We start from the raw sequence: 23591 nt of genomic DNA on the forward strand, positions 1-23591 counted from the left end.
GTCATTAAAGTGTGGAACTCGTTGTCACCTGGTGTGGTGCAAACTGACAGTTTAGACAGATCCAAAAAGGGGTTGGACACATTCTTGGAGGAGAGGGGCACAAATAGCTCTTGAGCTTGGGAGTTAGGGACACAGCTTCTGAATTGGAACTTCTTCAACCTTAAATGCTGGAGGCTGCGAGTGGGAGAGGGACCATAGAAAAAGCCCTGCTCAGACCCGGTATATTCTCCTGGCCAGTATCTGCGCTCTGCTACTGTGCCATACAGAAGACTGGGCAAGAGGGACCTATGGTCTGATCAAGTAAATGGCAGTTCTTGTGTTCTTTCCTAGCTCCACTACAGCTGTGCTGTCCATACAATGAGCTCTTCCAGCCCCCTGATGTACTTTTGTTGGTGTTTGAATGCTGGCTAGAAGTGGCAAAGGAGCAAAGTCATTCCTCTGAGAGAGGGGCTGAGAAAGCCAATGATGGAAAAGGAACCTAGGCAAGTTTTAAAGCTAGGCCTGCCTGTCTTTTTTGAAAAGAAAAAAAGACTTATTTGCATACTTATTTGTATATTTTTAGCATGCAATAGTTTTTTTCAGCAAACACAATAATTTTGAACTTCCCATATAATAATTTCATACTTAAGACTAGCAAATTGCCCATCCAGAAGGAACCAGGAGGGAGGGGGCAAACACAGAGCACCATGTCCCCCCCAGCCTAGCCACAGCTGCTATCAGGCTGCAGTGCACGGTGGCTCAGATCAGAGCACCCAGGGCACACAGTCTGTCGCTGTCAGACAAGCGCTGGCACAGGTAGGCGTGGCTGGCTCCCTTGCTTGCCCTGGCTGTGTTTTGCAGTTCCCATCGGGACTTGCAGGTCCCTTAAACCTGCCCTGGGACAGCTGGGTCTCCAGGCTGAGAGAGAGGCTTTCTCTAGGGATTTTCTCCCCAGCCAGCATAGCCCTCTCCCTCTGCTGTCTGCTCTGTTAAAATTAAGCCAGTTTTCATCAGCCCACTGTCATGTGGCCTTCAGAGAGGGTGACAAAATGAAGAACTGCTTGTTCTCATCACTTACAAGCTGCACAGTGCTCCAGGTCCACAGAGGAGGTCCTCACCACCAAGGAGGTCCTCACCACTGTAGAAAGGGCAGGGCATTTCCTATGTCTTGTCCACGCTGACCTGGTGCAAAATTATTTCCTCCGATCAAAGCCTCGGCTCTGGAAGCAGAAACAAAGTGTTGTTTTTCACCTGTTTGCATTCGTGTTGCCTTTGGACTGGGCTGTGCCTAGATTTAGACTACAGATTTATTTTTTTCTGACTGACGCTAACACGGCCACCACCTTTTTTCCCTAGATCTTTTCTTCATTGGCCCCATCTCCCCCTGAAAGTGCTTTAAACTTGACGGGTGCTCCTGCCAGCTGGCGTGTGCTGTGGTGCAGCCCCTCATGCTCAGTGTTGCCAAGATTGTAATGTAATAAAAGGCTTGGTCTGTCCGTGTGTCTGTCTGTCCGTAACACTTTTGGGCAACTGCACGTGCTACTGAGACGGGTGGACCAGGCTGGACCCAGAGCGGCTGAGGGGGGTGGAGAGAGGTGGAGCGGGGTCAGACCTGGTGTGGCAGGAGGTGGAAGGGGAGAGGGGGCCTGGGGCTGGATGTGGCACTCTGTGTCTGTCCCCTCCCCCCCAGGTCCTTCTGGATAGGCAATTTGCTAGTCTTAACTACGAAATTATTATATGGGAAGTTCAAAATTATTGTGTTTGCTGAAAAAACTATTGCATGCTAAAAATATACAAATAAGTATGCAAATAAGTTGTCTTCTTTACCTTATATTGCTCACTAAAGCACCAGTGAGCGAGTGAGCACTTGGTCATCCAAGTTGAATCATTTCTTTATTTCCAGACAAGCCGTCAGAAGGAAGTGCTGACTATGAACCCAAAGGTCAATTAAGAGGCGGAGTGACTTGGGTTTTGCCTGTGCTGCATCAGTGTGTTGCCTCAACATTTGTTGTACATTTTAAACCCTTTTACTATTATCGATCCTACATCGTGCAAGGTTGAGATGATCGTACAAACGCAATAATGATCGTCCACCCGGCAGCACTGCTGTGCGGCTGCCCGGCTGCAGTGCTGGATCCGCGCCTGGAGCCTGACCCTGAAGCCAAGAAAACTACGACTCCCATGAGCCTCCAGGCGCGCTCTCCAGGACTACGCTCCCCAGGAGCCCTTGCGGACGCCTTTCCCGTGATACCGCCAGTGACGTCCGCTGAGCGGCCTCGGCCACGTTGCGGCGGGCGCGGCGCATGCGCGTGTGCGGTGAGTGCAGGGGCGCATGCGCAGGGCGGGTGGCGCGGGCATGGAGCTGGACGTGGCAGCGCTACTGCCCGCGCTGCTGGCGCTGCTGGCCGTGGCCGCCACCCTGCGTGAGTGCGGGCCGGGCCGGGGCGCGTCCTGCCTCAGCCGCAGGCAGCGGGGCGGGGGGAGCCGGGGGCACGGCCAATGCATCCCCCTGCCCGGAGCGGGAGCGACCCCGAGCACATCGGCGCGGGGCTCCAGCAAGGGGCAGAGTTCGCCTGGTGCAGCGCTCCTCCGCCAGCCTCAGCTTGCCCTGCTGCAGCCTGAGCCCATTGCTCCTGGGGCTGTCACCTGTCACCGCCCAGAGCAGCCGGTCGGCGCCCCGCAGGCCGCGCCACAGCCCCCTCCGTCTCCTCTTCTGCAGACTGAATAAGCCCGCTTCCCTCCGCCGCCTTCACGTGCCCCTGCCCCAAACCGTTCTGTTGCCAGTTCTACAGTTTCTGTCGTAGGGGCCCGAACTGGACACGGTGCTCTAGATGTGGCCTCCCCAGTGCTGAATAACGGGGAGATCACCTTCCTTGACCAACTGGCGACTCCCCTGCCAAGGCAGCCCAGTACGCCGCTGTCCTTGGCAACAAGGGCGCGCTGCTGGCTCACATTCAGTTTATGGTCCACTGTCACCCCCAGGTCCGTTTCTGCAGAGCTGCTGCCCAGCCAGTCACCCCCAGCCTGTAGCGGTGCATGGGGCTGTTCTCTCCTTAGCGCAGGACTGTGTGCTTGTCCTTGTTGAACCTCATGGGATTTTGTGCTTGTTGCCTGGTTTCCTGCCTCCTGCCAGCACAGAGCTGGGCGCAGCTCTGCCCTACAGCACTGCCCTGAGGCCCCGAGCAGCGCGAGGTGCCATGAATGGCCCTGGCCTGGTCCATGCTCATGCCTCAGCAGTTGGGGAATTGCACACCCAGGTGGTGCTTGTGCAACACCAGTTCTGGACATACACTGAGGGCAGTTGCCAGTAACTTTTCTCTCCCCACAGTGGTTTGGAGACTTCTACGCGGCAGGAAGAGCAGCCGGAGAGCAGTGCTTCTGCTGGGCCTTTGTGACTCAGGGAAGACTTTGCTTTTTGTCCGTGTAAGTGCCATTGTGTGTTTCATAGGGCCGGCCGGCCTGCCTGCCTCTGCGTTGAGTGCGGGATTCTCCCTCCTTACCTTCCTGCGTGCCCCAAGTACTGGAGATGTGGTAATGTACTGCTGCAGAGTGTCCCTGAGCACCTGACTCCAGCCACCCAAGTCTCCCTGGGCTCATCTACATCACAGCTGTGGTGGCTTTCAGTGAAGATGGGGCAAACACACTTGCTAACCCAGATGGTACCACAGACTAGGTCAGTGGGGCTACCGTGGGCTCATCTATCTGTGGCAGCTCTCAAGCCCTTTGTCTCTGGTGTGCCTGAGCTCAGGCTCTTGGGATAAGCCCAGAGTGGTCCTGCGGGTGAGTGTCCAGGAGCAGAGCATTCCTGCAGGCTTGGGGTGGGATGTGAACAGGATGTGCTTGACCCTGTCCTTGGTGAGACCTGTCCCAGGGAGACGAGCCCTGTGTTGGTTGTGCCTTTTGCTGTGTGCTCAGCATCACTTTGTGGTATGGGGCCTCACTTCTAGTATTTGGGGTGCTCGGGGTAGAGGATTGGCTGGGCGGGCTCCTCAGCAGAGCTCCTAGGTGCACCAGGCAGGCAGGCAGTATGAGCAATCCCAAAGGGACTGGCTGGCAGGACAGAAAGCTGAATGGCTTCCTCACCAGTCATTGTTTTGTCATCTTGGCTGCATTTGTTTCTGAGGAGAGAACTCTCGAAGACTTGCAAGGATTTGCTTTTATTCCCTTTTGTTCCCTTCTAGAGATAAGAAGATTAAAAAAAAAATTCCCCATTGATGCATTGATATTTAGTTTTAGTTTTGAAAAGAGCTTGAAATTATAACTTGTTATTTATATGAGTATTTGTTTTACATAGATTATTACAATTGATTGTGCTTTTTCAACAGGACTAATTATAACAAGGGTCAGGTTTGGGGCTTGTGTTTTATTCTCCATTTTTTAAAGTTCATAAGTTGTGCTGTTTTTTATGGCCTCATCTGTTGTTTTACTGCTTCTACAGTGACAAGAGAAAGTGGGCTGATGTATTAGAAACTGCATAGCACCAATCAAACCGGTTCTAGCTAGAGGGGTTTGAGTTTTTTGACTAGTCCTAGTGTCCCTGTTGTGTTTCCAGTGAGTTTGCTCACTAGGCTGTGTTGAGAAGAGCACTATTTTCTGCAAAGGATTTGTCCACAGCAGATATTGCCAAGGCTGTGTTGTTAACCCACCTAACTTACAGACCTACCTATAATTCTGCAGAACTTTTAAGTGAAGGAGATGGAGGATGGGCAGGTGGATCGCAATTTGGCCCACAGTATTGCAGTGGCATTTCCTATGAGCATGTGATTCTGTGTTTTAATGGTGGCTTTGATTGAGGCTCTGCATTCCAGCTCTCCTTCTGAGAAGGATAGAAGAGCTTGATAGACATACAGTGCACAGGTTTCTAGACTGAAATAATCTGCCCTAAAAGAGAGAGTTCTGCCTTTCCCCTGAGTTCTAATGTGTTCTTTACAGTCCGGTAATAAGTTTGTTTTTACATTTTTGCTTTGTTTCTATTCTTATTAGTTGTTAACAGGCAAATACCGAAACACCCAAACCTCCATAACAGATAGCTCTGCCATATACAAAGTCAGCAATGACAAGGTAAGTGGAAACCAGTTCAGATGTTCTATAGTGTTGTAGCTGACTCTTAGGGTAGGGCACACTTGTTTGAGAATTGATACTCTTAACTCTGGCCAGGCTTTTAGGTGGAGGCAATAGGCTCTGCACAGGCTGAGGCTAACTTCCCACTGTAAGCCTGAATTGATACATTCTTGCCTCCTTCTTTGCCAAAGATAACAGGAGACTGCCTGAAATTTCCCTCCCTTGGTTGCAGCCTATGCTAGAAAAGCTGGGACACATCAGACAGATTTCAGAGCAGCAAAGATGGGGAAACATGAAGTGGATTTTCCTGCTTGTATGCATATCTTTTTTTTTTTTTTGGCTCGTCAGATTTTATTTTTACAGAGAAGCAAAGGATTTGCTTCAGTCTTTTTGAGGAGGCTGCTGGCCTAAACTTCCCATGCTACAACTTGAGATAATTGCTTCTTGTTCTGTCATCTGCCAGATAATTGAAGGCTGCTATTGAATCTCCTCTTAATTTTCTCTTCTCCATATTAAATAAGTCCAGTTCCCTCAGCCTCTTTCAGAAGTCATGTCTCCCTGCGAACCATTTTTATTATCCTCCGCTGGACTCTCTCCAATCTTTCCACATCCTATTTGTAATGGGTGGCCCAAAACTGGACACATTACTCCAGATGTGGCTTCAGCAGTGCTGAATAGAAGGAAATAATCACTTCCAACAAGGGCATGCTGTTGGCTCATATTTAGCTTCTTGTGTACTGTAACCCCCAGGTCCTTCTCTGCAGAGCTGCTTCTTAGCCAGTTGGTCCCAAGCCTGTATCTTCTATCTGCCTTACAGTCCATTCATCCACTCCATACTTCCTTAGCTTGCCTGTGAGAATGTTGTGGGAGGCCGTATCAAATGACTTGCCAAAGTCAAGGTATATCATATCTCCTGCACCCGCAGAGCCAGTCATCTCATCATAGAAGACGATCAGGTTGGTCAGGCATCACTTGCCCTTCTGAATCCATGTTGACTCTTCCTAATTACTTTCTCCAAGTACTTAGAAATGGATTCGTTGAGGATCTGCTCCATGAGTTTTCCAGGGACTGAGGTGATGCTGACCTGTCTGTAGTTCCCTGGATTGTTCTCCTTACCTTTATTAAAGATGGATACTAGATTTGCCCTTTTGCAGTTGGTTGGGCTTTGTTTTTAAAATGCCATTGTCATACAGAGTTTTCCCAGAAATGTTAACATTGGGTGCCCTCCTTGAACCCTTGGCCCAGAAGTTGCAAATGGAGAGCTTTGGATCACTGGCAGTCCTCACAGCAGGTGCTGGTAGCCTGTGGAGAGCTAATTGGCCACGTGATGCTGGTTGCTTCACATTTCCATCCATGAAATTGCACATTCCCAGCAAAAAGTGCATTGTCCAAGTAAGCAACTGGAAGAAGCTGCAAGGAGAATGTTACGCAAGCACAACCTGTGTGAGAGGCAGCCCAAGTAATGGCCTATGGGAAGGATAGCATCCATAAGATAGTCCCTATTCAGATGCGACTCATGCTGTGAGAAGGCATAGGGCACACCTTTCCTCACATAATTTCTGGCTGGGGAATTATTAAATCATGTGGAAAGATCTAGGAGAGAATTGTTCAAGGACCTGCATAATTAAGGTTTGGAGTATATCTTCCCTCTCCCAAACATTCTTTTAATATTAATAGTCTATACCAACGTTTTGTAGTAGCAATGAGACGTGGATAGGCATAAATCAGTGTTTTAATTCATGCCTGATTATACTGAATGTGCTTAGACTTCATGCCTAATAGTCTCTGAGCAGTGAGCCAGTGTAATGCAGTGCTCATGCCTTGTGGGTTCCTGTTGCTGGAGGGAGGAGTAGGTGTGTGCAGTTGCTAGAAATCTGTACTCAGCTCATTTGGACACTTAGAAATCTGTGTTTGAAAACACCTCCCTGCCCAGGGTTTCTTCTTTCTTTTTCTCCATCATCCGGTCCATCATCCTCATCTCTATTTAAAGCAGTGAATGCTGAGACAATAGCTCATTATCCAGGTGAGCCAGTTTTTTCCGTAATCTCAACTCTGTACAGTTCAAGCAGATATTGTACATACAGACACAGCAGCTCACAGGTGCTTTCCCTGCAGGTCCTACTTTTGCCCAGCCAGCCGATCCAGGGCAGAGTCTGGCCCTCCTGACTAGAACAATTCTCCCCTTCCTCTCTTTGTACAATGGGCATTCAGGCTACAGGATTCCTGTTGGACTGGATTTGATCTCTCTCTCCTGCCTTGTGCCTCTATTGTGAGCTTGTCATTATCCAAGAAAAAACTGCTCCATCACTCTTCAGAGAACTGGCTGCTACAAACCCTCTTCCTAGCAATGCACACATCAGCTGCCATGAAGGCAGTAGCTATTTCAAGATGATGGGAAGTCATCCATCTCTGTTAGGTGCCCTCCCCTGGCAGTGGCCATGCACTCAGAGCACCGAGATCCCTAGGCTTTGGCTCCTTAGTTACCAGGTTGTGTTGCTGTTGCTTGCAGCACCCCAAAGTTCCTACTCTTTATCAAGTTATCATGGGTTAGTAGAGAGACCATGCTTCCTGGGGAGCCTCTCACTCAGCTCTTGTGTCTGGAAGGTTGTAGAATGGCACACTGGCCACTACAACTGGGATACATTTGCAGCCTCCCCTCAGCTTCTGGGGTTTTTTTTGTCTTCTGCATGGCTGCTTTTACACTACTTTATAACTAGGCCATTTAGATGCTTGCCCCTGAGGGGTGAGATCCCACCATTGGTGGAGTGAGAGGGTAGCTAAAAATAAAACACATTGGTTGTCCCAAAATGGAGGTAACATTTTACAAGATTGTCTTTATTCTGTTAAGGGCTGCCATTGCACCTGGTTTGCTGTAGCACATTGGTGTTCTCAAGTACCTGGTTGCATGACTTGATGCATGTCTTCCAAGCTGGCCGGGAAGGATGTGAAATTCCAGTGTGAGATTCAAACATGTTTTCAGTGTTTTTACCTCTGTCACAAGTTCCAGTGACATGAAACACACCAGCACTTCTGCACAGGGAAAGATCTGCAAACTGTGTTGAAAGAGTTGGAAAGAAGCTGTTATGATTGTGCCATTAGTTGCTGTCACACTTAGAGATATAGGAACTGTGTGCCTGCCTATCACCAGCAAATGAATAGTAGATTTAGGGTATTTGCAGGAAACAGGGCCTTGCCAAAAGGAGTTGGGGAATTTGAAAGCTGTCCCACTTGCTCTAGGCCTCCACAGGGCTGTTGAATGTATTGTGGGGCTTGCCTTGTTACATAGCTCACTACCCAGCTGTTTGTGGTTTTGCATGTTTCTGGAATAACTACTGATGAAATTGTTGCACCTTGTGGTCCTTTTGCAGGGCACTAGCATGACTTTGATTGACCTCCCAGGCCATGAGAGTCTGCGGCTTCAGTTCTTGGAGAAGTTCAAGGCTGCAGCCCGGTAAGTAGTGGAAGAATGGAGATGGATGCTTCAAGCTGTAAGCAGAGCCTGTCCCTTTGATATGCTGCAGGGGAGGGAGTGAGCTGGGGCTGACTTCCAGCAAATCTCTGGCCTCCTTAAAGCTTTTTTCTTGTACCATGCATCATGTGGACAAGACCCAGTGTCCTGTCTCCTCCTCACCCTTACCAGCTGTGCCATGTCAATTGAGTGTGACGGGGGGCATACACAGCAGTAGGAAAGGCTGATGGAACTGGCCTGTGTATTTCTGAAGGGAGTTAGGGGACAGTAGAGGCAGGTGTTGGGGTATAATAAATTGCAGGTGAACATCAAACATGTGCTGTGCTCCAGCTAGCACCAAGGAGCTGCAGCAGAGATCCTGATGGAGCTCATCACATCATCCCATCCCAACCTCAGCAGCCTGTGGCAGCAGTAGCTTTGCACCACATCTAATAAGCATCCTCTGGCCTCCATCAGAATGACATCAAGTATCAGCACTGCAGAGGTAGGCGTTCAGTGCTGCCTTTGAGTGGCATGTTGCTGCCAATAGCGATTCATCAGCGCTGCTGTGCTGTGCCTAGATTTTCCTTGGAGGTCTCCTATTCAGGTACCTTACAGTAGCATGGTGTTAGATACCCTATCTGCAAAGCTCCACCTTTAGACAGAATGTATGCAGGCAGGTAGGATTGACCCAAAATTGCACTCCTAATATTTGCTGCATAGAGAGGACTTTTATTGCAGATGACTTCTACCAGGGGACAGCAGGAAGCGGAGCTGTGCTTGCATGGAGGCTTTTGGATGTTTGACATCAACTTTTATTTCTCTGGGAGTCATTTAAGAAATCGGAAGTCCCTGAGACCTCCTTCTGTTTTTGGCCAGGTCTGGACAGGATTGAAATGCTGCTACATTAAACCCTCTTTCTTCTGCTCTGTCATTTGCTGGTTGCAAACCTTTTGGGCCAGGAATTCTGCTGGTCTGCCATCTCAGCCTGCTGACTTCCTGCAGTCTCTTTAAGGGGCAAAATGTGACGGTGGTAATCGTCAGCCTAAAAGTTTCTGTCAATAAAAAGATCTCAGGCTTCCTAAAGCCATGTATCCTGCAATCCCTCCTTCCCCTCCCCCAAGCTCCTGTGTCGCAGCAGTAACTAGGAGTAGCCCTTTGTGAAGATACTTCTTCATTAATTTAAGACAAAGTAGTAGTTCCGTGGGTTGTGCACAACCTCAAGTAAATTGTTATTGAGGTCTCCATTCTTTTTTTATTATGGCAGGTTTGTGCCTCATACTGGAAATGGCACAGAGGTGGGCATAAAAAGGGACACTTCCCTTCTCAAGCTCCTCTGGTAATCCTCATATTTGTGTAATGTTTTGTCTTTTTGGCTAAAGGTTTCTTGTTCTCTAGGGTGTTTTGGACTTTCCCAATCAAAGACCATCGCAGAGGGAGATTATACTTATTTTATGACTTAAGCATTTTCCAGGTCTAGTTTATATGAGAAGCAGTGTTTGATTGCTGCAGCTCTGACTTCTGAGACTGCCCAGTGGACTCTGCAGGGACTAAGATACCAAAAACTTGAGACACCAGGGACACAAGGTGATCATAAGTTCAAGGAGGATTTTCCTCCTTTGAACCCTCTCAGTCGGAGGAGGGGATGTGGTCCTGTCAGAGGATCCTTTAGCAACAGAGGCCCTGGTTCTGTTGTGATTTGGCAAAGTCCCAAACCACATTTAAGTGCACATGCAAGAACGGTGGCCATTCTCTGGTGGGTAGTGTCTTTCATGGTGTGGCCATAGCATGGCTCCCAGATCTGTGCCCAGGTGTGGAAGCCTGTTTGATCAACTTGGTTTGAGGTTGATTAGCTTTCTCTCTGAGTCCTGGGTTTGAATGCAGCTTGGATCAGAAGTGAAAGTGAATTTGAGAATCTTATCTTTGTGCCTACTGGAATAGTGAACACTGTCTGCTTGGAAGGGGCCTGGGTTTGAATATAGAGAATGATGAGAGGCGATAGTTTTAGAGGGTTCTTGGAAGTAAACTTATCGGGGGTCTGTCTCTCTCAATCCTGGCCTTTTGAGCCTTCTTGGAGAGAGACCAATTAGTGCACTGGGAAGGGCACGCTTTAGTCTTTAAATACAGTGTGGTAGCAAAGTTGGTGCCATGGGCCCAGAGTAGAACAAATAGGTAAAATTTTGTGCGAAGCCTTGGTCTGTCCTTGATACTTTCCTCTGTAACGAGTACTCCAAATTCCACCCAAACATGGTCATGATTATGGGATGCCCACCCAGAAAAGATTCTTCAGAAATGAGATGTTTGTGACTGGGCTTTGTAGTCTGCAGTCCTGATGCTGTGCAAGTTTGCTGGCTGAATGGCTCTGTTGCTTTGTCACTTCAGCTCCTGTGACCTGTTGGCTTCTATTTTGGCAGAGCGATTGTGTTTGTCGTGGACAGTGTCATGTTCCAGCGGGAGGTGAAGGATGTGGCAGAGTTCCTGTATCAGGTCCTTGTGGATGGCATGGTATTAAAAAATGCTCCCCCACTGCTAATAGCCTGCAACAAGCAAGGTACTGTGGGTTGATTCAATGGCTGCTGCCCTATGGGAGGGGGGCCAAGTCTTTCTGGGGTTTCCTTTCAGAACTTGATGTGTTCTGGTATCTTTTCCCTTGGCTAGCCAGGACACACCATGTCCATATGATGGTACCTTCCCATTCCCTTTGCTCTACGAGAGGCAAAGCAAGTGTATCCTGCCATGTTTGTTAGGAGTCTAGACTCCAGCACATGAAGGCAGGAGTATAATCCAATAGCAAAGACCACATGGGAATGATGCTGCCATCACCCCCATTGCAAAGTTAGGAGGACGGACTGCTAGCTCAGGTGCCTCAAATGACTGCAGTTGCAGAGGATTGCACAGAGGCAGCTGCGCTGGGAGACTGCTATGTAAGGAAGACCATGCTCCGAATATGAGTGGAGTGAGAACCCGTGCGGAGCTGCCTTTCTGAATTTGCAAGCTGTGGTTCTGTGAGCAGCTGGAGTTGCCTCCCTGCACCAGGAGCATCAACTCTGCAGCCGGGCAGCAGCTTAAATGTCAGCATTGGTTGTGTTTGCTCCTGAAGGCTGCAGCAGAAACGTCTGGCTAAAGTCACGCGATCAATTCCTAACTGCACCACTTGGTGCTGGGTATAATTGGGTCAGTTATTGTGGGGGCTATTGAGAGAAGTAGGAAGCTCAAGCCCAGTCCTCCATTGTAAGTGACTGATCACAAAGCACTTGTTTCCAGTGAAGCAGAGAGTCTGCTGTCTGCTGAAATCTTGGGGAACAGCATGAAATCAGTAGGAGTTAAATCCAAGACACATCCAGACTGTGGTGTTTGGCTTCCCATTGAGTTCAAGAAAACACTTCTGTTTCACAATCTATGCCTCCTCAGAATACGGCAAAGATGGTGGCTGCCTCAGAGCCCGTGTGCAACTTCTCTCTCTGGGGGCCAGTGATATGGCAGCTACATTGTCCTGTCATGGGACCTTCATACCCATGTCTAGTCAGCTTTTCCTTGCCTTTAAAAGAAAACAGGCCAGCATCTAAATGTTATTTTTAAAACAGTTTTTTCTTTCTTTCTAGACATCACAATGGCCAAATCAGCCAAGCTTATTCGGTTGCAGCTGGAGAAGGAGCTGTAAGTTTGGGCTGGTTCTACTGAATAATGATGTGCAGCTCTTTTACTCCTAGCAGTTTCCTTTCCTGTCGACCAAGATCCCACATTCAGATAGTGAGGAAGTGAACAGTGCATTATAAGCCTGTAAAACAGGGGTGGGAAAAATATGTCCCACAGGCCAGATTTGGCTTGCCAACTGACTGGATCTGGCCTGCGGGTAGGTACCTGCCAAGTGAATGGATCAAGCCCACAGGCAGGAGGTGCCTCTGGCTCTGGTAGCCACATGGTGCCAGTCAGCCGGGGCTGCTGGCATGCTGGTTGCTCTCTCTCTGGGCTGGGCTGCCATCACCACAGAAGCATGAAGCCACCTGCAGCTGTAGCACGTGTCATCTTCCCCTGTCCTCCTGAGCCCCAACCTGGTAGCTGCTGGCTGTGTCCACAGCTGCCCAAATGGACCCAGCTTCCAGGTTGGGGCTCTGGGCTCAGGATGGTGGTGGGGGCAAGCATGCTATAACTACAGGCAGGTTCAGGCTTCAGTGCGAGTCATAACCCCTAGAGGAAAGAATGGAGAAAGGAGGGGAGAGAGAGGTATGGCCCTCAACAGGTCACTAAAACTCATTAAGTGGACCACCAGCCCAAATAATTGCCCACCCCTGCTTTGAAATATAGGCTGAGAGACCTAGCACTGCTTATCACTGCTAGCTGGAGGAGATTCCTAAATGCAAACTCTGTTGCAAACAGTTTTGGGGCTCAGAGGATCTTAATCCCTAGGGGAGGGAAAGAAGGGACCTTGTTCCATTTAGCTGTTTCTAAACCACATAGCATTGCAGGCATGGGAGCAGTTGTAAGGTCCTGTTCCCTTGGTCCACACGCGTAGGCACATACAGCCCACTGCCCAGGCTGCCCTACTTCATTTGGAGACAACTCCTGCTAATTATAAGATCACATTCTATATTTTAAGTGTCTCCCTTTTTTAAGAGGAGAGGGGACATGTTACAGTTTGACTCAGCTGAGGTGGGGATACCCTGATTTTTAAATCACCTCAGTTCATTGTGGGAAAGTCCAACTAGAAGCTGATTCTTAGCAGAGTTAAAACCTGAGCCTGTTGTTAGGTGCATCCCATCACCATAGGTGGATGGAATCTGTCCAGATGAGGTTATTAAGCCGTTTGTTGCTGTACAATTTACTCTGCACTCGCAGCATGAAAAAGTACACTGTAGTTACAGCAATTTAGGATGGCTCTTCCCCAGCAGGTCCTGTACTGTTGTTTCTCATGCCATGATTCCTCATGTAGGGCACTGTCAAAGACTCTTGGGTCCAACTTAGCCCTGAGACAACTTGGGAATTAGGAGAACAGGAGCAGCACCTTTCAAACTTCACAAGCAGTCACTTCAAGCCAAACAGCCTCTCACTGATCACCTCTTTTGGGACTCTTCTCCCTTCTGCCCAGTAGAGAGCAGCAGTGATATTTAAATAGTATCTCTTCCAGCCTAGCTCTATGCCTCTCCCTTGTAGAGAGAAGCAGCTAAGACTCCAGGGGGAGCCAGCATAGTTGTTTCCCTTGGTTTTCAGATGAGGCATTTGCTAGTTATTGATGCCATAGGGGGCTGGGTTTCTGTGTGCTACCTGCTGGCTAATGTGTCCACCTTGAGGAGGCCATATTATTTTAATGTCTCTGTCATTGGCTTGCTGGTCTGCTGATCCCTTAGCACTCCAGAGCAGTATCCAGGTGTGGTTGGAGAGCTTGCAGCATCTGGTCCCTCATCTGTAAAGCAGCTGTCTCTGGAGGGCCCTCTCCTCAGCCTAGTTGGGTTCCAGCCTGCAAGCAGCCAGTGTTTCGGGTTGGCAGAGAGGAGGTATAGAGGCTTTGTTCACACATTAAAAGGAGTGATGATTTGTAGGGGTGATAGAAGAAAATGGAATGCCTGCACAGCCCCTAGTCTGCTGCATCCCTATGTGGCCAGGAGCCAAAGGACAGTATGCTCTTTGCATTGGGTAACCTGGTACTGGTGCCCATCTGTCTTGACTCTCCCAGGTCTAGCTCTGGTTTCCTTCTCAAGATTTGGGAAGCAGATGAGTTGTGAGGCTTCTGTTTTGCTGGAGTTCTTCCTTTTGTGACCTCTGCTGTTTTTAATTAACTCCAGTTGGACCTAGTAGAAGCTGTTGCTGCCCTTTCCCTGCTGCAAATAGATGTGGAGCTGGGAGGGACAGTGACCTCAGAGGCTGACTGGGAGGAGTTTCCTCCCGCCCCAGTACAGACTGGGGAACTGGAATGATACAGTGCAATTTTGAAGGGAGAGAAGTAGTGTTTACCCTGCATGTGAATGTGATCAGATGTTGCTGAGGCCGATGGTCATTTGGATAGAAAGGATCCCTCATGCAGCACCTGTGTGAAGAGTGTGTGTGTGGGGCGGGGGGAGGAGAGTGGACTTCCCTTCTTTCCCTTTCAGGAGTTTTGTCTTTGCTGCTTCCATGAATGTGCACATGTGGGTAGGTGGAGGGATGGGTCCCTCCATCCACCCTGGCACACAGCAAGCTTTTTCCCCTCAGGCATCTACTAAATCTAGCAGAGATGTAGATGCTCTGGCTCAGCTTTTAGACTTCTCCAGTCAAGCAAGATGCTCTTCCAGTACAGGTTCAGTCCCTGCAGTTATGGGACAAGACTTCTTCCCTGCCCCCCACTGTAGTGCAGCGACAGTAGCCGGGCCAGTGATGGCGGTGGCCCCTGTCCTTGTGCCCAGCACTTGGGTGTAGTGCCCATCACCCACCTCCAGTGATGCTCCTGTCTAGGGCCTGTTCCCACACTGTGTCCAACTTATCCTTTCCAGGTGGCACTCTGCATCCTAATTGCTCTGAATTAATTTCCTAGACCATGCTGGTTGTTCTGAGGGGCTGTTCCTGGGGTTGTTCATTTTGGTTTCTGCCTCACTTAGGAAATTAGCAGGGACCTTTTCCCACAAATTGAGGCCAGGAGGCAGTTCTTCTATGATGAGCACCACTGGCTCACTCTGTGGACTTGGGAAGGTCTTTGCTCCCCAAGAAGTGTGAGGCACTTTGAGATCTGTGGGTGAGAGTGCTGTGTCGGTGCCAAGCAGAGTTCTTTCTTGACCTGCCTTTCATCTCTGTTGTTTGCCTTTATAGGGAAATCTGAGCCACCAGCTGTTTTCTTTCTGGATTTATTATAATCTATCTCGTGGTGACACTTAGGGATTCCCCAGATGAAGTTGGATCCCCATCCTGCTGGCTGTTGTATACCTAGCGAGGGCATAGTAAAGAGCTTGTCATCTGAGTAACTAAGATGCAGGCAGAAGGTAGGAGAAAGGAAGGGTGGTATCTCTTATGGAGGCACAGGGAGAACAAATAAATGGCCCAGGCTCATTCTGGCAGACTAAGGTGAGTCAGGAATTGAGCTCAGGCCTGTTAAATTCTGTCAGTGGTACACATTTGTGGCTGAGTACTGCCCTGCTCTTCTGTCATCTTCCTTTCTTTCTATCCCTCTCCCTTCCCTTCCCTTCCCTCCATCCATCTTTTAATATGAGTTTGTGCTTTACTTTTTCCAGAGCCAAATTAAATCCAGCCCATCTGCAGAACTCGCCAGGTTCCTTATTTGCATCAGATTAGCATATTTTTACTGCAGAACGATCAGACCTCAGAATGGCTGAATCTGCTAATCCACTGTCTGAATAAGGGCTGGGGTAATTCCACCACCCTAATTATCCTTTGGTAATCTGCTTAGTTAGCATCAGGCTGTGCTCTTGGCAGGTTAATTGCATTGATGGATAACAAGATTTGTATTACATTGGAAAGGCAGCAGGGCTGTTTAAAGCAATATAGCTGCTTATGAAAAGAGGATGGGGAAATGCACTGGAGCTGCGGAAGGCTGTACCGGACAAGAGATTTGGGGAGACTCCATCATAAATTGTCTGTCTGTCACTGCATTCTAGAAGCAGGATTGTGATGGGCCCTTTAAGCCGTCCCAAGCCAGCAGGCATTTGGGGTTTTGCCAAGGCTGCTGAATTATTGCGGGGGGGGGGGGAAGATTTCTGTGTAGTGAAGTGTGATTCTTCTTTGGGAATATATGTGAGACTTGTAGTTTTCTCACACTGGTTGGGGGCAGGAGGAAGAGAAATAGTGTGAACCTTCATGAAAAGCAGACACTGCATCAAAACTTAACTCTATGGGCAAATAAATTATTAACCCCCATTCTTCCCTATCATTTTACCCAGGGCCACGTCAATGGGAAAGCATGTCAGGCCTCTTAGTTCAGTATTGTTCTCTCACCTGCTGTAGGAGAATCCCAATGGATATGAGAAACGTTTTTAAAATTCAGCAGCTTCCTTTGAATCTGAGGTTTTTGGGCTTCCAAATGTCATCCACAATCAAACTTGGCATTCAGTGGGATCGTTGTAACAGCAGGTTAAGCTTTCTCTCAGCTATTGTGGAAGGACTTCCAATATTCAGTGCTGCAAGACTGAGGAGTGGTGTAGCCAGAAATTCTTGACTGCATGGCATGTTTGTTTTATTTTCTCAGAAGAGAGTGAGTTTAATTTCAAGAATTGTGGAACCTGCAGTTGGAACCTGGACAAGTGATGTTATTTCACCTGTAATCCTTTCTGGCGGTTGTCGTGGGAGTTTATTTGCAAGCCCAGAACAGCGAAAGGATGCATAGACTTCAAAGCAATGCCCTTGAGGCTGCTGTGCTAAAAATGCAGTCTGTGCTTCTTGTTGATCCAGAGAGCAGGTTTCATGTGGTGACTCTGGGAACTTCCCAAATTTATAGGACACAAACTTCATTTCATTTCATTTGTTATATGCTACCCTCCCCAGTAGAGGCTCAGAGGGGCTTATGATAAAAACAGCTAAGTTGCATCTTATGCATGTGGTGTATGTTGTCCCACTTGGACTGCTTGCAAGCTGAGGGGCCCGATAGTCACCTGGTTCCAGTTGTCAAGTTAATTTAGGCCTGCTTTACACACGTGTGTATGCATAGTTAAAGCACTACAGCCTACACCTCAGACAGATGCAGTCAGGTCAGTGCCTTACACCAACACAGTGTTTTCCTTTCTGTAAAGAGGAATGCGCTGTATAAGGGTACACACTTGGGCATAGGTCACCTTACCAGCCTGGTCAGTAATGAATGATTAAAGCAATGCATCTTCCTTTGTGTAATTACTTGTGCTTGGCATCCAAGTTATGTGAATGTTAGGCAAACTTTGCTCAGAGCTTTGCTAAATAACTGTTAGGAGGATCACTTATTTTGGAGCAAAACCTGTTTAAGCACCTTTACTTCCCCCCCCCCCCCCCCCCCCCCCCAATCCCCTTGTGAGGCACACATTGCATCTGGCCTGCTGACTTGTACTCTTCCCTGCCCCCTTTTCACACAGACATATGCATGGACAAACTTATTCGAGATTGGGAGCATCAGCTCTGAGGACAATGGCTGTGGATCTATGTGAACACAAACTAGGCTTTGTTCACCCAGGTTGCCAGAGTGCTGCTGCCTCATTTCCAGGATATCCTTTCCTTTCCCTTTCCATGTCCTTGTGTGACAAGGTATTTAGCAGGATTTTCAAATTTGTTACAAACTGACAGGGCTGTGCTGTGAGCACGTCTGCTGTGGCCTACTTTCAGGGTGCAAATAGTTGGATGATTCCCTCGCCAGACTGCACCCTGTGAGGACAGGACACTGCACTGTCTGAACTGTCCCAGCATGGGCCCTAAGGGATCACTTGGCAGTCTCAGTGATGTGCTGCTTTCCCTGTCTTTGTGACCAAGTTTTAAAGGAAACAACTTGTGAAGGGGTGTAATAAGGGCCAAAGTGTAATGGGCATCACCCGCTTGCCATCCTGCAGAGCAAATATCATCAGCTCCCTGACCTTGCTTTTCCTCCATGCCAAGGTGGAGTGGACCTTCCACCTCTCAAATGATAGGTCAGGGACTGAAGACCTCTCTTCGAGTGTCAGTGAGAACTTGGCCACCTCTCAACCAGGAACCAACAGAGATCATCAGGTCCTGGCCCATAACCCACTCACTGTGCAGCCACTGGCTTTCGGTCTCTGTCATCTAGCCTGGAGTTTTACCAGATAATATCAGCTTAACAGCCCTGTATCTCATGCTTTCATCTCCACCCCCACAGGCTTCCAGCCAGAGTCCTGTGGTCAGAGTAATATACTAGGTGGTTAAAATGGCTTGGTACGAGGCTTCCCTAGTTAACCCTAGCTATATGCAAGTGAGTGAGGGAGTTGCTAGGATTTTCCTGTTCCCTAGACCAGCTGCCTGCTGTGTACTGAAGGCATTGCTCCCTAAGGTGCGTTGATGGGATTAGAAAGGTTTGGCAGAACTGCATCCTGGTGTTTACTGATGCACAGTGCTAATGAACCCCTCGTCCCTGCCCTAGCTTACAATGTTCTGTGCTTCTCTCTCACAACAGCAACACCTTGCGAGTGACCCGCTCAGCTGCTCCTACCAGCTTGGATGGCTCGACCTCTGGCGGTGCTGCTCAGCTGGGCAAGAGGGGCAAGGAGTTTGACTTCTCACAGCTGCCCATGAAGGTGGAATTTGTCGAGTGCAGCGCCAGGGGCAGCAAGGGGGATGAAGGCAGCGCTGACATCGAGGACTTAGAGAAATGGCTGGCCAAGATTGCCTGAGAGCGGGGAGCCTGGGGGAGACGGTAGAGACCAGTGAGGGGGAGGGAGAAACTCATGGTGAAGGCATTTGGCATCTAAGAGGAAAGCACTGCTTTGAAGGAGACACCCTGCAATATCATTGTGTTTCAGAGATGATTTCAGACATGGCTTATAGGTGAATGCAGTTACTGGCTCGGGGCTGGGCTTGAGTTGATTTAATAACGTACTTGCTGCTGGGATCTCAGCAGAGCACGGCCCTGCTCTTTCCTTTTCAACCTGCTTCCTCTGGGATGTTGACCCCATGGTTTCTTTGATTCTTGGAATAGGATTTTGGTCAGGGCAGGCAGCCTGTATCAGAGGCAGTTTTCAAAGGGGCAGGTGGCTTATTTTTAGGTATCGGCAGTTGTCTTGGCCTTGAATTCCATGATTGTTCCCAATTTTGCTTGGCCTCTTCTCCTCCCTGGTGCCCATCAAAGTTACCATCCTCCTTGTGTGTGGCTCTGACTTCTTTTCCCCTCTCTGCCTTCTCACTGCTTCAGGAGTAGCAAGGCTGTGATTTTTGTGTGGCCGTGGCTAAAATTCAGTGACTTGCCCAGTTGCACGTGCTCCTGAGAAATCAACTGCTGAATGCTATGGAATATATAAAAAAGTTGCTTAAACAAAGGCTTGGAGGCTCTTCCTCTCCTCTCCCCTACAACCCCCCCCCAAACCAGTACCCAGCATCAGGAGTGTGGAGCCCTTGGAAAACCCTGTCCCCTCTAGGCAAGGCAGTTGGTGACTGGGCACTGAGGAGCATCTGAATGTGGTTCTATTCCAGTCTCTTCTACTGGCTTGCTTGTGCCAGCAGTGTTAAGCGAGCACATGCATTCTTGTAGGTGACTTCTCAGCAGCCCTGCAGGTTTACTTGGATGGGTGACCTCCCTTAAAGAACACTGTAGTAGTTGTCATTACAATGGTGGCCTAGGCTGAAGTGTGGAGGGGTGAGGGGCACAGTCTCGTTAGTCTGGCAAGGACAAGTCACTTAATTTGGATGCAGCCTGAGGTCTGGATTCCCATTTCCACAAGCTATCTGCTCATGCTTGAGTTTGGAAGGGGGCAGGTGCTGTGAATCCACTTGTGTTCAGGAGACCACACCCCACTTCTGATACTCAAACATCTGAAAACAGCCTGGCCAGCTAGCCGGGCACTCTCCCCCAACAAGAATTACTGCTAAGCTTGGGAGACTTATAAAAATGTGTATGAAGACGCTATATACTTGCAAGTTTCTCTTGTATTTGGTTACCTCATATTTTGACTTTAGACCTTAATCCCACTAGCGGAGATGTGGAGTCTTAGAGGCTACACCAGTCATGCCAGAGCAAGAATAGAGACATTCCCAGTTAAAAACATGTCTGGTTATCAGATGCACTTAGTAATTTTCTTGATATTGCTTCATTTGGAAAGTTGGCTGTACAGCTGGTGGGAGTCAGTAGGTGTGTGACTGGCTCACATGGGCCTTCCCAGAGGCAGGCTAGGCTGGCCTGGGAACCAGTTTCACAAACGAGCAGGGGACCTTTTTTAGCAGCAAGTTGCATGTGCACATGTTGGGGTGCGAGGCAGCTGCCCTAATGGGCTGGCTGAGATTGGACTTCTTGGGGACCTTTCCAAATGGGTTGCTGTCTGCCCTTGCTCCACGGGGGCTCTGGCTACTGCATGGTCTGTGCCTGGAGTGGACTTTTATGGCAGAGCTTTGTCAGAGCGAGCCCTTTGATGCTGGGCTGCCCACATTGCCTCCCCTTCCCTCACTGGGACCTTTGCTACAAAGAGGAGCCCAGTGAACCAGCACCACTGCTCCTGCTCGTTCGTGCTGTAAGGGGACCATCTCTACTGCATCCGAACAAGAGCAGCTGCTGCTCTTACTTGGAGAAGCAGTGAGTACCCTTGTTCACTATGGACGATTCTGGGCTTCCCTTACCAGGTGCCTCTTCCCCCCCTTTACTCTGGCAGATGGAGCTGAAAGGATGGCATATACCTGTGCTCTCCCAGTGTCGAGGAGCAGGAGCGTGAGATCCGAATGTCGCTCCTGGTATTCCTAGCCTGCTGTTCTCTGGCAGCTTCCCTTCTCCAGGTGTGATGGCTGCGTTCATCACCACCCAACATGCCCTTTATTAGAGGCTGTGTTCAGCAGCCAAGTATTCTCTTCACAGTGTGTTCCTCTCCCCGCTGGCACCTCACGTTCACTGCTTTGTGCTACCTGGTCCGCTACTAAAGTGCTTTCTGCAAATAGTGCTGCTTCTTCAAGAGATGTTGATTTTTCTAGAGCTGGGATGTGCTTCCCGCGCTTGAGCCCCCAGTCTCCTGGCTGCCACGAGTCCTTTCCTCCTGTTTTACCAACAAGAAGCTAGTGCCAAGAATTCAGTCATGCGGTGAATATTGTGGGGTAGTGGCAGCAGGGAGGGAGGTCTCCAAGAACAGCTCCTCCCGGCTTGGTTGTCTCGTTCAGCCCCGCTTGAAGCAAGTCTGATTGGGAGTGCGCTGGCTGAGATGGAAATGCAGAGATGTAAGAGTTGGCTGTTGTGCTTCCCATGCACAGCCTGCTCCTGCTCAATTCCTGACCTACAATTGTAGGGCAGGGAAGTTGAGATGATAAACGCTCTCAGGTCACAAGACCAAAGCTCTTCATTCAACCGATTTTTGCATTAAGTTGTGCTTTTAAATGTCAAAGTGTGTGCTTTTTCAGCAGCCATGTGTTGCTGCGTCTGTCTGTCTTCCGTCACAGCTTGAATTAGCTCACCAGGGCCATGGCTTGGTTCTCTTTACTTGCATCTGCCATGCTGCAGCAAGACATGATGTTGTCTTTATTTGCCATTTACTCTATGGAGGCCTGCCTCTGGCCAAAGCAGGCCAAGTTCCAGCCTGTAGGGTGTCATAATGCTCGAGCCCATTTTGGTTTTAAATTATTGTTTATAGATATATTTACTTTAGTAAAGAAGTTTGGCTAAATGCTGTCTCTGTCTGTATGTCCCAAGCTGGGAGCCCCAGGGTCTTGCTGTGTCCATTTCTAGTTCCCTGCATGGGACCTTCCTTCTGTTTATGGCTGTTCCCATCAGCTGTGTCCAAGTGAGCAGAATGTGGTCAGTGGCACAGTGACAGTGCAGCAAATAACTATCCTAGACAGGGATTTGGGGCTAGGGCTATTTTTTTTAATGTTGATTAATGAAGGGGCTTGTTCGCTATGATAAATTAGTTGCTAAAGACTTCATCTTCTCATCAGCATGGCAAGGTGAACTCATTCCTGCATGGAGCTCCTGTTTCATCCCTTCCCTCCCAGGCTGCAGATGTGACTGCTACAAAGGAAATGTTCTGGATTTTACTCTATAGTAAGGACTGGATGCATGGCCAACTTGCCACAGCTGGTTGCCTGCAGTCCTTGCTAGTACAGTGCCTGACCACTAAGTGGAAAGGGAGCCAGTCTGCGTTGAGCAAACAGAGGGTAGTAATTGATGGAAGTCACTCATTGTGGTGTCCTGTGACCAGTGGGGTCCCCCAGGGCTCTGTCCTTGGACCCATACTGTTCAACATCTTCATTAACGATGTGGACACTGGAGTCAGAAGCGGACTGGCCAAGTTCGCCGATGACACCAAACTTTGGGGCAAAGCATCCACGCCAGAAGACAGGCGGGTGATCCAGGCTGACCTGGACAGGCTCAGCCAGTGGGCGGATGAGAATCTGATGGTGTTCAACGCCGATAAATGCAAGGTTCTCCACCTTGGGAAGAAAAACCCGCAGCATCCGTATAGGCTCGGCAGTGCTATGTTGGTTAGCACTATGGAAGAAAGAGACTTGGGGGTCATCATTGACCACAAGATGAACATGAGCCTGCAATGCGATGCTGCGGCTAGTAAAGCGACCAAAACGCTGGCTTGCATCCATAGATGCTTCTCAAGCAAATCCCGGGACGTCATTCTCCCCCTGTACTCGGCCTTAGTGAGGCCGCAGCTGGAGTACTGCGTCCAGTTTTGGGCTCCACAATTCAAAAAGGATGTGGAGAAGCTTGAGAGAGTCCAGAGAAGAGCCACGCGCATGATCAGGGGTCAGGGAAGCAGACCCTACGATGACAGGCTGAGGGCCCTGGGGCTCTTTAGCCTGGAAAAGCGCAGGCTCAGGGGTGATCTGATGGCCACCTACAAGTTTATCAGGGGTGACCACCAGTATCTGGGGGAACGTTTGTTCACCAGAGCGCCCCAAGGGATGACGAGGACGAATGGTCACAAACTACTACAAGATTGTTTCAGGCTGGACATAAGGAAGAATTTCTTTACTGTCCGAGCCCCCAAGGTCTGGAACAGCCTGCCGCCGGAGGTTGTTCAAGCGCCTTCATTGAACACCTTCAAGATGAAACTGGATGCTTATCTTGCTGGGATCCTATGACCCCAGCTGACGTCCTGCCCTTTGGGCGGGGGGCTGGACTCGATGATCTTCCGAGATCCCTTCCAGCCCTAATGTCTATGAATCTATGAATTTCAGAATTAAATTTCGGGGATCTGATACAGGCAGTCCTCAACTTTTCGACATTCGAGTTACGACGAACAGCACTTACAACGTTTATAAATTGACACGCTGTTTCGACTTTCTGACATTGGTTTCGACTTCCCAACACTTGATCTGATGTGACGCCACGCCAGCGAACAAGTTTGCTCAGCCGCCCACCTCCCAGTGCCGAACTGCCATGCAAAAAGCCCCTCAAAAAGCCCAGCAAAGTCGCCTCAAGGAATCCTTCCAAATCAATATGATTGCTATTTTCACTAGAAATACATTGATGTAGCTATATGACTCATCAATAATTGATAAGAGTACAAAA

General features: G+C 49.0%; 1 protein-coding gene across 2 annotated transcripts; it reads left to right on the forward strand.

The window, feature by feature from the left end:
• Nucleotides 1-2267: 2267 nt before the first annotated feature.
• On the forward strand, nucleotides 2268-21732 carry SRPRB (SRP receptor subunit beta). Of its 2 annotated transcripts, none has more exons than XM_059730759.1 (7): nucleotides 2268-2295; nucleotides 3308-3402; nucleotides 4963-5040; nucleotides 8409-8491; nucleotides 10903-11039; nucleotides 12091-12145; nucleotides 18555-21732. In XM_059730759.1, exons 1-7 carry the CDS (start codon nucleotides 2283-2285, stop codon nucleotides 18769-18771), a joined length of 678 nt encoding a protein of 225 aa, XP_059586742.1. In that variant the 5' UTR covers nucleotides 2268-2282; the 3' UTR covers nucleotides 18772-21732. The 2 variants fall into 2 exon arrangements, with proteins under 2 accessions (XP_059586742.1, XP_006264000.2); XM_006263938.4 differs by lacking the exon at nucleotides 2268-2295 and adding an exon at nucleotides 2303-2402.
• Nucleotides 21733-23591: the final 1859 nt, after the last annotated feature.

Source organism: Alligator mississippiensis, chromosome 7, assembly GCF_030867095.1.
Source record: "Alligator mississippiensis isolate rAllMis1 chromosome 7, rAllMis1, whole genome shotgun sequence".
Classification (NCBI taxonomy): Eukaryota; Metazoa; Chordata; order Crocodylia; family Alligatoridae; genus Alligator; species Alligator mississippiensis.

What these genes read in the sequence shown, in the direction of transcription:
- SRPRB (XM_006263938.4), top strand. Translation starts at nt 2,312, where the DNA reads ATGCGCAGGGCGGGTGGCGCGGGCATGGAGCTGGACGTGGCAGCGCTA. An exon ending in GGCCGTGGCCGCCACCCTGC is followed by an intron (nt 2,403 to 3,307) that starts GTGAGTGCGGGC and finishes CTCTCCCCACAG; the next exon opens with TGGTTTGGAGACTTCTACGC. An exon ending in ACAAAGTCAGCAATGACAAG is followed by an intron (nt 5,041 to 8,408) that starts GTAAGTGGAAAC and finishes GTCCTTTTGCAG; the next exon opens with GGCACTAGCATGACTTTGAT.